Genomic DNA, 13,267 nt, shown 5'->3' on the forward strand with positions numbered 1-13,267 from the left:
TGGTAGTGGCTTGGGGCTCGACGGAGGGTCTTCGGCTTCATGTTTCCGCTGCATCCTCTTCTTGTCAGTGCCATCCAATGATGGGGCTGTAACATTCCCATAGTCCGTTTCCTCATTTTGGTGTCGTTGTTTTACCACATGAGGTTCAGCATCTGGTTCTTTCTGTGATTCAGTTTTGTCCTCTTGAAGAGCGCCAAATGTCTTGCCGTGACTCGACGATGCTTTCTCTGGCTGACAGGTTTCAGGTCTAAGTTTGATTTCTGGTTGCTGTGTTTTATCGTCTTCCTCTGCTACCTTTGCCTTCTTTTTAAAGACGCAACTGATGCAAAAGTCGGCCATCTTCATCCAGAGTTTCACTCTCTTCATTTGCAAGTGCCTCTGTCTCCCTCACCCAGGAGAGCAGAGCCTCCATTTGTCTACCAAGTGATTTCAGTTCAGCTTCTACGGCCTCCTGAGAGATGAGGATAACTCCCATCAGTTCCCAGTTTGCGCTCAACCCACCAGTTTTTTTTTTAATTGAACATTTATACATACACATGACAAAAAAATAAATCTGATAATTTTTTGTTGAACCTTGTATGAATCTCTGCGGTCTCGCAGGTTTTGCAGCATGTCCCCAGAAAGTGTTTTGGCCGCCTGGTACGCTCGAGTCAAGCTCTTCTGGTCCTTCTCCAAAGCTATAAGGAGCTGTGGAGGAACATCTCCGGGGTGGTGCATCAAGAGCATCTGGGCAGCCTTCACTTCTGTGGTGACCTCAGGCTCCAGCTCTCGCAGCTCCACTTCCAGATCCTGACAGTAAAATGCAAGTTAACAAATGACCGTCAGAGTGCAAAGCTAAGACAATACTGGATCATCGTCGTACAGGATTCACTCTATTATGACACAATTCTCTTCAACTACGACTCCCCATAATGATAACATACCCTTCACTGCGATTTTGTCCAATTACAATACGATACAAATCCAATTACTACACTTCCGATGCTATAGTATTGTGGAACTGATGTCTGACCTGTGTCTGCCTGATGATGTCATCCAAGGCGACGAGACTGCGTCCACCCGACTGCTGCTGCTGCTGCTTGAGTCTGACTTCCAGGTGTCTGACCATGGAGACAAGCGCTATGATCCTTTGGTCGCGCTCTAAGCACTCCTGATGCACTTGTGATGACTTTGGGAACAGAACAAAAATGGTGTGGAAATTGTAGAACTCGAAGAAAGCGACAATTTCTCACGTGCGCACTCCGAGAGAGAGTGTGTCGTGTTTTTTTTATTTGCACCACAAAAAAAACACTCGTGCCAAACGAAGCCCGCCGAAAGTAAGTTTCCATAGAAACAAGCAGACTAAAATGGCGGTCCTTAAAGGGACTGCAATTATTTCTACCCCGTTACCAAATAATCGTGAACTCTCTGACAAGCATATGAACATTGCATTCACACATTTGCAGTTGGTGGTGAATTATGTACATAGAAGTCACTACACGGGTGTAGAAATGTACTGCATCATACTGAGAGCTAAGTGTAATATTCGGACTGCCTTGTACTTGAATGAGGTCACTGTAATACTGCTCTGACCAGTCGGTGTGTATTTGAATTGGAACAGCTCAATGACCAACAGCATTGAGGAGTGAGGCACAATTTCCATTGCCTTCATGAAAGAGATGAACATAACGGCTCACCTTTCCATAGGTACCATTTCCCAGAACCTTCAGCAGCTCAAAGCACTCAAGTCCGATTTGTTCGGTTCCCTTGTTCACGCTCTTCTCGGAAATCTCAAATTTCTCACAGTCATCTTCTACGTTACTGGTAAAATAAAAATAAAAAAGGAGGGCGGGGCGGAGAAATTAAAAACAAATTACATTGCGGCAGAATTACCACTGGATATGTGCTAGGATTGGCTGGCGTTCCTTGCGGATAGAACAGGTAGACTAAAGTGCCTTTGCCTGGCTCGAAAGGTCATTACACTCATGTGAACACATTTTCTCAAATCTAGGTTAGTGATCCGATCAAATAATCTTACCTTTTAAATTAAAAAAAGCAAATAATAGCAAACAATGAACACGTTGTAATTCTTGCGCAGCTTTAATTATACAGGTTGAGGCATTTCCTTTTGTACCAGTTGATGCTCACGTTTCAAAACCGCTGCATCGGTCCACGTGTTTGCTGATCTGAACCTGAAAATAAAGAAAATAGGAACCCTTTCAGAAAATGTGAACATTTTTAAAAAGGCAAGGCAGGACTACGATGTGACTTTTCATGGGAGGATGGAAACTGGAAAACGTGCCTCGGGCTGAGCTGTGCACCATTTGTTTTGGTCTTTTGTGTGGAAACAGTAACAGTAGTCATATTATAGTCGTTCAGGGCAAAGAGTTGTTAGAAATAGTGTGTTGGTAAACTGTTTGCAGGAATGACAATGTTGACGTACCGAAACATTGATGACTTCATTTTTGTCAAATGTATATTCAAAGTTTAACTTGACAAGGTGCTAATAGTGCTCACCAGGTATACATGGATGCTCATATTTTGCACTGTAACTACTTTGTGTTGGGTGATGGGTGTCCTGGGGGTCAGGGACATGGGAGGGATGGATGAGTTTGTCTTTGTGTTGTGTTTTCAGTATGAAAGAGCAATATTAACAAAGATTTGATTGGATAGAATCATTATTTTATTTCTCATAAACTTGATGAACCATCTGTGATCTGGGCCAACGTACTTCTCTCATCACCCAATCTAGAGTGCAACTTTTCCAGTTTCCTACCTGACATTTGTCCATCCTTTTCCTTCACACTTTTATCAACATCAGCGTCATCCTTCTCAACAAACATGTCATGCACTTGAATTGATTCTCGAACCCAACTTTCAGGTGTGGCACCTTTTTGCCCATCTGTGCTCTGCTGACTTACTCGTGATTTGTCTGCAGCCGCGGGTTGAGGAATCCTTTCTGTCCCATCAATTTGCCGCACTGCCTTCTTCAGTAGCAGTTCTGGCTGCTGCAAGGCACAAAGAGCCTCGGTTTCAATGCAAATATTCTCTCTTTCACCATCATTGGCTTCTGCGACATACTGCACACTAGTTTCCTCCTCACTTGTTTGAACTCGTTCTTTTTTATCATCCTTCTGGTCCACTGTTTTCGAGTCAGTCAGCGGACCAACAACGTTATGCATACCCAGCATCTTCTCAAGTTTACCATCTGATTTTTTCCTGTCCTCTTCCATAACACTTTTGTTAACATTAGAGTCACATTCGTGAATCCACGCTGCGTCAAAACCTTCAGGTATGCTTTGTTTTTGTTCATCTGTGCTCTGTTGACTTTTCTGTAGTTTATCTGCATTCGTTGGTTCAGGAATCTTATCTGAGCTACCGATTTGCAATAGGGCCTCCTCCAACATCAGTTCTTGCTGCTCCATGGCAGAAGTAGCCTGCATTTCAAAGGTCAAAATGTTTTCTGTTTCTCCATCATTCCTCGCTACAACCTCCCCGATCTTACAGTCCTCGTCACTTGGTTTGACATGTTCTTCCTCATCAGATGTTCTGGAGTCAGTCGGTGGACAATCAAAGTCTTTGACCGACATAACTTTCGCATCACTGGATTTAGACAGCAACTTCTTAGGGATCCCATCTGACTTTGTTGTGTCTTCTTCATGAATGTCGTCATAATCTCTGTCACATGCAAGAATCGATTCTGGAACCAAACGTTCAGATGTACATCCTTTTTGTTCACTTGTGTTCATCTGTAACTCTTCTACCGTCTTTGGTTTCAGAATCTTCTTTGCTGTAGCAATCTGTGGTATGGCCTCCTCTAGGGCTTGCTGTATTCTCTTCTCAACATTTGCAGCAAAGTTACTCAAAAGGTCGATGGACAGATCTGACTCCAGTGGCTTGTCTACTTCGGTTATGACGTCAATGGATTCTGAAGAAGTCAAAGGTTCTACACTACCCCATGAAGGCATATCTGGGCTGTCTATGCTTCGTGATGAGGTGATAGCGGGTGCATCATCATCATCATCATCATTTTTTATCTTCAAAAGAGTCAATTTTTCCTTGATTTCTGAAGCCATGTCACTAGAAATCAGCCGCAAAGCAACTGCATCACTGAGATTCAAAACTTGCTGACCATTTGCTGGATTAACTAAACCGCCTTTCATAATCTGGTAAATGGCAATTTCTAAACTCATCTCCTCAGAGACTAAATCCTTTTCAGATGCTTCACGCAGAGGAAGTCTTTTGCCAGTGGTGATATCAACGATGCCACCACTGTCTGCTTGGCATTGGAGCAGTCTCAGAGCTGGAATTGGGTCAACTTGTTTTGCATATAAAGCTTCAGAAAGAGTCATGCGGCACTTTGTTTGTTTGTTCTCTATCCCACTGAATGGTTTCACTTCCAAAAATCGCTTGCCCGTCTCAATGTCTATCTTACCCTTTCTTACAAGGTCTGAGTAAGGCAAAATCAGAGCAGTTTGGGGGTCAAGCACCCCCTGCGCCGCTGTGCTTGAAGCCATAGCTTCATTTGCAACCTCCTCATCCAGAAGCCCCCGAATAACAGCCTCGCTCAATGTGACTCTACATCTTGACTGGGGGTCAAAAATTGCTCCAGTTGATGCTTGTAAAACGACAGCCTCCATGTTTGAGGAGCTGCCTTTACCTTGGTAAGCCCACTCGATCTCCTCCAAGCCGGGAGCGAGTGATCGATCCACAAGACCTCTGTCTACGGCATCAGACACTGACAGCCTCATTCCCGAAGCGTGATGGATTATCCCGCCCTCGGCCACCTGTCTAAGCAACACCTGAAATGCATGTGTGGAGTTTATTAAGCACTTCTCAATGGCTTGTTCCAAAGGAACAGGACACTCAGTCTCTGGGTCAATAACGCCTTCCATCTGTAGCTGTAAACCTGCTTTAGTGAGGGCTACTTCAGTCCCGCTCACTTTTCCTTGGTACGCCTTCTCAAGTGCAAGAAGTGTTTCTCTTTGATCGTCCTCTATCAGTCCAAGGTTTGAAGCCAAGGTAACGGAGACTTTCTTATCCCTATGGAGGTCCACTATACCTCCAGCCGCCACCTGGGCTTCGAGGAGTCGAGTTGCAGTGGTGCCATCAATCAAACCAGCCTGAGCTGCCTCCCTAACCCCACATATAAGATTTTTCTCCACATCCACGATGCCTGCAAGTGTTTTATCCGACTTTAGGACACTCCACATCAGTTCTTCATCCAGTAAACCTTCCTTCATGATGTCATCTATGCTCAGAGACTCACCGCTTTTAGCATCGAGGAAACCGCCAAATAATCCTATGTGAGCCATTAATTTGACCGCAGTGTGACCGGGAAGGATGCCCTGAGCAACCGCTTCGTCAGGGAGCAACTTTTCACCGTCTTCCGTCATCAGACCTCCCTCAGAGAGGTCATAGACCAACCTAGACAGTTCAGCATCATCATCTTCAGATGCAGATTCAGGGACATCAACAACAGGTTTGGCCAGCTTCGATTCAGACTCAGATTCAGCCCTTTCAGGTTTCCTCAAATGCTTTGAATTGGAATCTTCGTTTCCGGAACTTTTGAAAATGTTTTCCATGTTTTCCAGCTCGAGTGTTGTCTGCAGGAGATCGGATTCAGCTGCAAGCTCATCTTCTGTGTCATTTATAGATTTCTCGCTTAGACTTTCGAGCTTTTCTGTTGAAATCTCAAGACTAGATGTTCCTTTTTCTCCATTTATGCTTTTATCTCCGATAGTGTCTGATGATCTGTCAAAATTAATCTTCATAGTTCCCAAAGGCTCAGGTTTAGCTTTATAACTGTCTCCCTGCTCGTTTCTGCTTTTGGTCTCCAAGTATTTGGTTGGTGTGACTCGATTGAAAGTTCTGTCTTTTGACTCTGGTTCCCTGTCAATCTGTTTTTCCATCAAATTCATTGCGATGACATTATCTCAGTTCCCAAAGGTTTAGCTTTGTAACTGTCTCCCTGCTCGTTTCTGCTTTTGGGCTCCAAGTATTTGGTTGGTGTGACTCTATTGGAAGTTCTGTCTTTTGACTCTGGTTCCCTGTCAGTAATGTGTTTTTCCATCAAATTCATTGCGATGACATTATCTTTTTGTGTGGTCAGACTGACACAAGTCTCAACTTTGTCACTACTAGCCACGTGTCCAACCATTGACTGAATTGTGTTAACTAACTCCAGCAACTCGGGGTCAAACACCACAATGCGTTTTCCTGAGTGGGCGTCCACATAGCTGTGAGTCATGAGGTGGAAGAGCAACTTGTGTTTAGCTTGCTGGTTGGTATCCATCCCGTTTGCTGCTTTGGCATCCAACACCCGGCTGGCAGGAGAGGATGTTAAAGGTGCCGAGCTTGAAGAACCCCAACTCAGGCGGTTCAGAGATGGTGTGCCCGACGGGTTTATGTTGACGAGTACATCTGGCAAATGGATGCCTTTGAGAATATGGATGACACTGTGATCTAGAACTTCCTCAAAGGACAGCAACTGAAGAGTTTCTGAGTTGTATAGTGCTCCGACAGCATGACGCTGCCTGAGGATGTTTCGTGCCAGCTCCTCTGAGATAACTCCTTGCTGAAGAGCTTCCGAGATGGACAGGATTTCACCAGATTCAGGCCACAGCATTCCCATAAACGTCCAGAGTGATTCAAGGACCAAAAGAGACATACAAGTGGAGAGAAGGTCTCTGTCGACACTATTCTCCAAATCCAAACGTTCTCTAGTTACAGGGTCGAGAATCCCACCATTTTTGAGCTGTCGCACAAACAGGGAGCAAGCCAAGTCCTGGTCCATGAGTCCGTGACGAAGCGCCTCATGAATGGTCAGCCTGTGTCCAGATCGGGGGTCGACAATCCCACCAGCAAACAGCTGAGCTTCCAGGAGCCGCTTGGCCACTTCCCGATCGATCAGACCTTCTTCAATGGCACGGAAGATGCCAACTTTTCTATCGGAGCGGAGGCAGACACTTCCTCCAGGTTGCTGTTTGATAGGAAGCAGGAGAAGACCCGAGTTGTCATCTGGGATGCAGCGCCGAAGCAACTCGGTTAGGTTTACTGTCTCAGCTGTGTTTGGATCTATCAGCTCTCTGCGTTTAAGCCTAGACTCAAGCTTGGTCTGAAGGCTCCTGGATGACAAAAGCTTCAAGTCTTCTTCTCGCATTAGAATTTCGAGAATGCGAATTCCTGCCTTCTCTTGAATGAGTCCCGCCTCCACAGCTGACGATAACGCATGCACATTCAGTTGTTGGCCACCGGTTGCAGATTCCACCAAAAGCCAAGTGCTCTCCAGTTCTGAGAGGGACTGCCTGGTGTGAGCATCAATCAAACCTCTAGCAAAACTTTCATCGACAGAGAGGACGAGGGAGGGGTCAGGAGAGAGGAGCCCCCCTGTGGTGACAAGCTGGGCCTCCAGGAGAATACGAGTCGTGTCTTGGTCAATCAGACCCCGTTGGGCAGCTTGGAAGACTGGGAAGGTTTCCACACTTCCCAGGTCGATCACGCCAGCAATGCAAGGGGGCACCTACCAAAAGAATGAAATAAAATATGCTTTGCTCCCAGGATATACATTACATATACAGTATGCAGATATTTTATGTTATGTTATATATTTACAGATAGTATAGGTTTAAGAATTCCTGACAAAATAATATGCTATACTATATAATGCATTATAGCTACTTCCACTACTTCTATTAGGAGTATAGGTTTAAGAATTCCTGACAAAATAATGCATTATAGCTACTTCCACTACTTCTATTAGAATAAAATGTGAGTAATAATAATCATCATAATAAATTGGATTTAAATAGCACTTTAAAAAACCCAAACACGTATTTCATGTTTTGGGGCAAATTTTAGTTTTTATTCTGTTTCAAATGTAAAGTAAAATCTGCACAAAAATAAGCACAAAAACGAAAAACTGTTTTAGCGTATCTTTAGGCAACATAATAAAAGAAGCAAGCATTACTTACCAGCTGGTGGGAACACACGCCTAACGGGCAGAATGCAGTGCAGCACGGCGTGAGAAGCTGATGTTAGCGTTGTGCATGCCACTCTCCATCCTGACCCATCAACACTACATTGTTTTTTTGTTTTTTTTACTATACCATAAAGCCTGAAGATAAACTGAATGTGTAGGGTGAAACAAAAAGTACATCACCAATTTTGGCAGCACTACAGCTAAGGCACAAAGCACACAGGAAAATAGCTCAAAATTGCCAGTGATCCCCCTTGAATGAATGCTTTGCTATGAACAATAACGTCCACAACGCTCCTTTGTGGCCGCTTGCTGTTAGTGGTTGTTGTCAAGCAAAATGCTTGCTGAAGAGTGACACACTGTTAGAGAATTTCATTAGAACAAATAAAATCGGACAAACACACACGCAGCAATACTTGTGATCTGGACACAACATGCTAATGGTGAGATTGTTTTTGCATAGCTGGCCAATTTTGCACCAAACGCACACAACAACAAAGCAACACAATCAGATACATTTGTATCAGTGTATGCAATGTCAAAGAATAATATAACTTTTATGTTAATTGAGAGCTTACTGTATACCCACAGGGCACTTAATTAGGGACCCTTGCATGATGTAATAATGAGCTAGGCACAGGTTTAGCTCTGTTGTTCTATTGAAGGCCTGGTGTTATTAATGACATCAGCAGCCCGGCAGATGTGACTGGATGTGATGAGAATGACAACATGAATTCATGAAATGAGGTTGGTGGTGAAGTTAATGACACAAGTGCAGGCGATGGTACAATAAATGACATGACCATTTGTACACACGCAACATTGTGAACAAAACCACATGCAGTCACACACGCATACTCTTTGTGAGTGATGTGAAGCGTCAAAGTGACTTTTGCGCCCACCTTCCTCTCCTCCTCCCTGGCCAGTTGCTGCTCCAGCTGCTGCATCTGCTGCATGGAGGCCTCGCACATGTTCTGGTAAGTGGACGTCAGCTGGTCCAGCTGCGCCTCTACGTGGGCGCGCTCATCCGGGGACAGCCTGCGGACGGGCAGGGCGACGGGGTTGGACGGTGGAAACTGTGCGGGTGGACTTCGAGTGTGTGTGAAGGGACTTACTTGGCAGCTTGTTTGGAAAGGAGAAAGACCTGCGTGCTTCTGATGGCTTCGGCCACATCGTCTTTCTTGGCGGCAAGTTGCTCGCTGATGGCCTGTAGGATATAAAGAGTGTGAAATGATAATGTCTAACCGATATATATATCTTCTCTTGCTGACGGGGCATCTGAGATGGCCAGGCAACAGCAGCGGCTTTCTATTATCTCATCCGCGTTAAGGCTGAACAGTTAAAACATTGAAATTGACATTGCATTATCCGTGTCAGCAGTGTGAAATTGCATAATAAATTGCAATCGCAATATTGGGGGAGACAATTTGTAACTAATTTAAATCGCTCAACTCTAATACTTGTGCATCAGTCTTTAGGCCAATTAACCCACTTTTCCATTAGCGTAATCATTGGATGGAGTGTTAACCAATTAGTCATGCCTGGAAAGGTTTGTACAGCTGAGCTAACCAAATCTAATCATGTTTACCTGCTGCGCAGCAAGTGATGACTCAGCGTTGGGGCCTCCGGTCCGTCCCTGAAGACCTCCAATCCATGCCAGGAGGTCCGACACCTGGCCCACCCTGGCTTCCTTCTCCTCCTCCACCTCTTTCTACATGCGTGGGAGCAATAGTTATTATTTCCATCAAGAAGCTCGCTATTATAATATTCACTTAGTTTAGTTTTGTTATTTTTTTTTATGTGTAGGGTGAAACAAAAAGTACATAACCAATTTTGGCAGCACTACAGCTAAGGCACAAGCACACAGGAAAATAGCTCAAAAATGGCCAGTGATCCCCCTTGAATGAATGCTTTGCTATGAAATACATATTTCATGATTAAAATCTCACTTCTTCTTCTTCGAGTCGTCTGAGGGCGTCACTGATGTATTTGACATGTTGCGTAGTCAACGTGACCAATGCTGTGTAGCGTGTGCGCAGGTCCATGAACTGGACGGGGGGGGAAAAACTTCTGAAATGTATTCACATATGAACACAAATTTCAAATGAATGTGCTCAGACCTCCTGAGTGATGGCGTCAGAGGAAGAGTGCATCCTCCTCCTCTTCACCAGTGACTTGTGCATGGACTCCACGAAGGCTCTGAAAGTCATCAGCTGAAGCTCGTAATCCTGCAGAGAAAATCATTTTGAATTGACAAAGTGCTTTGGCATGAAAATGTCACACGGCGCCAATCACATCACCTTGTCAGAAAATAAACAGGTTGATGCATCAGTGACTGGGGAGGGATAAATTTTACATTGCGAGGAAATTACAATCTGAGCTGCATCTTGAGATCACCAATCACGGCTTTTACTTTCTTGAACCACAAATGTCAGGTTTTGTGTTCGTTTGCCATATTGACCCTTTGTCACAGTCACGAATTAAAATATCTACATACACTTTTTATATAAATAACTTGATAGCTTGTCTTATCCAATCACTGTGTCAACTACCAACACACTATACACACTGACCTTGACTGAGGTGCAGTAATGTTTGGAGTGAGCCTGGCAATCATCGAGTTTGGTCTGGTTGTCTTCGATCTCAGCGACCAAAGCCTATTACATAAGCAGTAACAAGTCCAAAATCATATCCACATGTATTAACATTGTTTAGACTCATTTTTTTAGTATCGTCAGACTGTGTGTGGACTGACCGTCTGCTGCGCCAGTTGCTCGGAGAGCGCCTTGCTGTCAGTGGTCCCAGCCGGTGTGTTCCCGCGCTCCATCTCGGGGTTGCGGTCCGGGTGGAGGACGGTGAGACGGGACGTCGCCTCTTTGGCCTGGAGGACGTCCGACTGAAGGGACTCGAAGACGCCCTCCTGCTCGGAGAGCTCGCACTGCCACTTCTACAAAGAAAGGGAAAAAAGCTGTTGATGTAGGTTGACTGTAAAATATCCATCTATCGACAGTGTAGCTATTCATCGATCAATTAATTACACTGTACAGGCTTCCAACACCTTACCCCCAATTGATCTCTTAGGCTTTGGATGGCTGCCGTGTCTGCAGGAAGGATGTCCTCTTCGCTCAGCCTGCTCTCGTACTTCTTGACCTGACTCTCCGCCTCTTCCAGGCAGCGCAGCAGCACGTCCACAGTTTTTAATCTGGCCAGGAAAACATACACAACACACGCGCACACTCAAAGTCTCTAATGGAATGAACTTCACGGAACTGCGTTTGAACTTGAGCGCACTGACTTTTGCAGAAAGACAGATGAGAGGTGGTGCAGCTTGTCCATCTTCTTCACGGCCTGGTTGAGCTCCGAGCGCATGGCGGGGACGCTTGAGAATGCAGGCTTCTCCTCCAAGAAGGCCACGCAGCTCTGAGACACGCCGCCCAGGTTAGAGCGAAGCGCGTCCAGTTCACACTCCAGTTTCTGGAAATAAGGGAATATATACATATATTTTTGGAAAAACACTGTTGTATTTAAAACGAAAATTTAATGAGAAAAAGTTTACGTAGAAATAAAAGGCGATAAGTATACCTTTTTTTTTTTTTTTTTTTTTTTTTTAAGAAAAAGATATTGACAAGAAGTGGAATTTGGGGGGAGAAAAATACCAGGAGAAAACTCTCAAAAGATTGTATTTGTTAAATAACGGTAACGTATTAATTGACTTATTTTTTAAAGAACTTAAGTTTTCATGTCACAATTAAAATACAAATTTAAGGAAAAACCCCAAGTGACCTCCTGTTCGGCTATCCTGACGGCATTATCTGCACTGTCATCCGAGAGCCGGCTCGGTGTCTGGATGGCGCTAATCAATCGCTGCTCGGCCTCGTTGAGACGCAGGGTGACGTTCTGCAGCTCCGACATGTACGAGCGAGACAGCGTCTCGTCTTTCTCCTCTGAAGACACACAAAAGCCGTAAGCATCAGTGGGCCTTCAGGGGAGATCTGCTTTGATTCAGCGCGCTCTCTCACCACTCTCCATGTTGAGCAAAAGGTCACGGCAGCGCTGCTCGGCTTGCCGGACGTCCGCCTCCAGCTCGCGCCGCTCGGCCGGCGTGAACAGTGCGCTTTCTCTGCTGTCAGACAGAAAGTCGGACAAGTGGGAGTCCAGGTGGTCCAGGACTCGCTGACGCTCTGAAGCGGACTGCCTGCGGACCTGAGGTCAAAGTTTTTAATGGTAAATTTAGCTGGCAACAGAAAGCAAAAGATATGAAGACTGACCGTGTCCAGATTCCATTCGGAGACGGTGCGGAGGTCTTTGAGGAGGTAGTGCCAGGAGACCACGCTCTTCATGTTGATGTGCATCTGGTGCCACAGCGACATAACTTGCTGGTACAACTGCTCTATCCTACAAGCACAGCAATCGATTGTCAATACATTAAAAATGAACAAATATGTATTTTTATTTGTAATTTTGCACCAATTAAATTATAGCAACATTTTTGCCTTTAAAAAAAAAAAGACAAAAATATTTCCTATGCTTATTGTGTGACTGAGAGACCCGAATGATTCACAGTGATGTTACTGAAGAAGAAGAGAGAAAAAAAAGAAAAAAAAAAGTTTGCAAAAAGCCTGCCGTGTGTGCCCACCTGCTGGCAGCATTGATGGTCTCCTGATTGGGCGGCGGCACGGTGAAGCAGACGGACGGCACCATGGCTTCGTTGCCCGTGGAACTGATCACCTTCCACTTGGTGCGCTGCCCGTTGTCCTCCAGCACGCATTCCTCGCCGCGGGTTATCGTGATCTGACAGCAGTCATCCCAGGACGGGAGGGAGGAGGCAAGAATGGAGCACGGGGTGATAAATTAGTTGGGAGTGAAAATGAGAATGGAGGCGGGAAAGGGGAAGAAACAAATGGACATTATTGAGTGTTCAGATGATTCAGAAAAAAATAATAATAGTAATTTAGTAGTGCAGTTAAATGTGTCAGTGATCCAAACAAATTAACATGCAGAATGTAAATCAAGACAACACAAAGCCAAATGATGATGACTGAATGAGTTTCACTGAGATGATGATAGGAAGGTGCACTAAACAACCCCATTCACAACTTCACACTTGGTCCAATTGATACAAATATGGATGATGGTCGATACCAATGTCGGCATTTACCTAAAAACTTTTTAGTTACCAAATTATATTCTGGAATGACAAATTAGCATCGAATTAATAATCCATCTTTTCTTAACATTTCAAAGCCATGAAAATCCATTCAAATTTAGCATATTGGATGACGCGTCATTTGCAATATTTAAAAGGTATTG

The 13,267-nt window shown here is 44.7% G+C and overlaps 1 protein-coding gene across 1 annotated transcript in view; it reads right to left on the minus strand.

The window, feature by feature from the left end:
- The window catches only part of LOC109516315 (microtubule-actin cross-linking factor 1-like), a 137,177-nt gene that overhangs the window by 70,797 nt on the left and 53,113 nt on the right, over nt 1-13,267 (minus strand). Inside the window, exons 23-41 of the mRNA XM_019870778.1 lie at nt 12,594-12,748; nt 12,226-12,352; nt 11,977-12,160; nt 11,741-11,901; nt 11,253-11,431; nt 11,021-11,159; nt 10,713-10,904; nt 10,531-10,614; nt 10,078-10,185; nt 9,907-10,005; nt 9,546-9,668; nt 9,073-9,164; nt 8,860-8,995; nt 5,924-7,501; nt 2,687-5,879; nt 2,536-2,557; nt 1,677-1,800; nt 1,013-1,168; nt 574-789 (exon numbers count right to left, since the gene is read on the minus strand). Coding sequence (XP_019726337.1) covers nt 574-789; nt 1,013-1,168; nt 1,677-1,800; nt 2,536-2,557; nt 2,687-5,879; nt 5,924-7,501; nt 8,860-8,995; nt 9,073-9,164; nt 9,546-9,668; nt 9,907-10,005; nt 10,078-10,185; nt 10,531-10,614; nt 10,713-10,904; nt 11,021-11,159; nt 11,253-11,431; nt 11,741-11,901; nt 11,977-12,160; nt 12,226-12,352; nt 12,594-12,748 — 7,068 coding nt within the window. The remainder of the gene's footprint in view (nt 1-573; nt 790-1,012; nt 1,169-1,676; nt 1,801-2,535; nt 2,558-2,686; nt 5,880-5,923; nt 7,502-8,859; nt 8,996-9,072; nt 9,165-9,545; nt 9,669-9,906; nt 10,006-10,077; nt 10,186-10,530; nt 10,615-10,712; nt 10,905-11,020; nt 11,160-11,252; nt 11,432-11,740; nt 11,902-11,976; nt 12,161-12,225; nt 12,353-12,593; nt 12,749-13,267) is intronic.

Source organism: Hippocampus comes, unplaced genomic scaffold (assembly GCF_001891065.2).
Source record: "Hippocampus comes isolate QL1 unplaced genomic scaffold, H_comes_QL1_v1.1 scaffold35, whole genome shotgun sequence".
In the NCBI taxonomy this organism is placed as follows: Eukaryota; Metazoa; Chordata; class Actinopteri; order Syngnathiformes; family Syngnathidae; genus Hippocampus; species Hippocampus comes.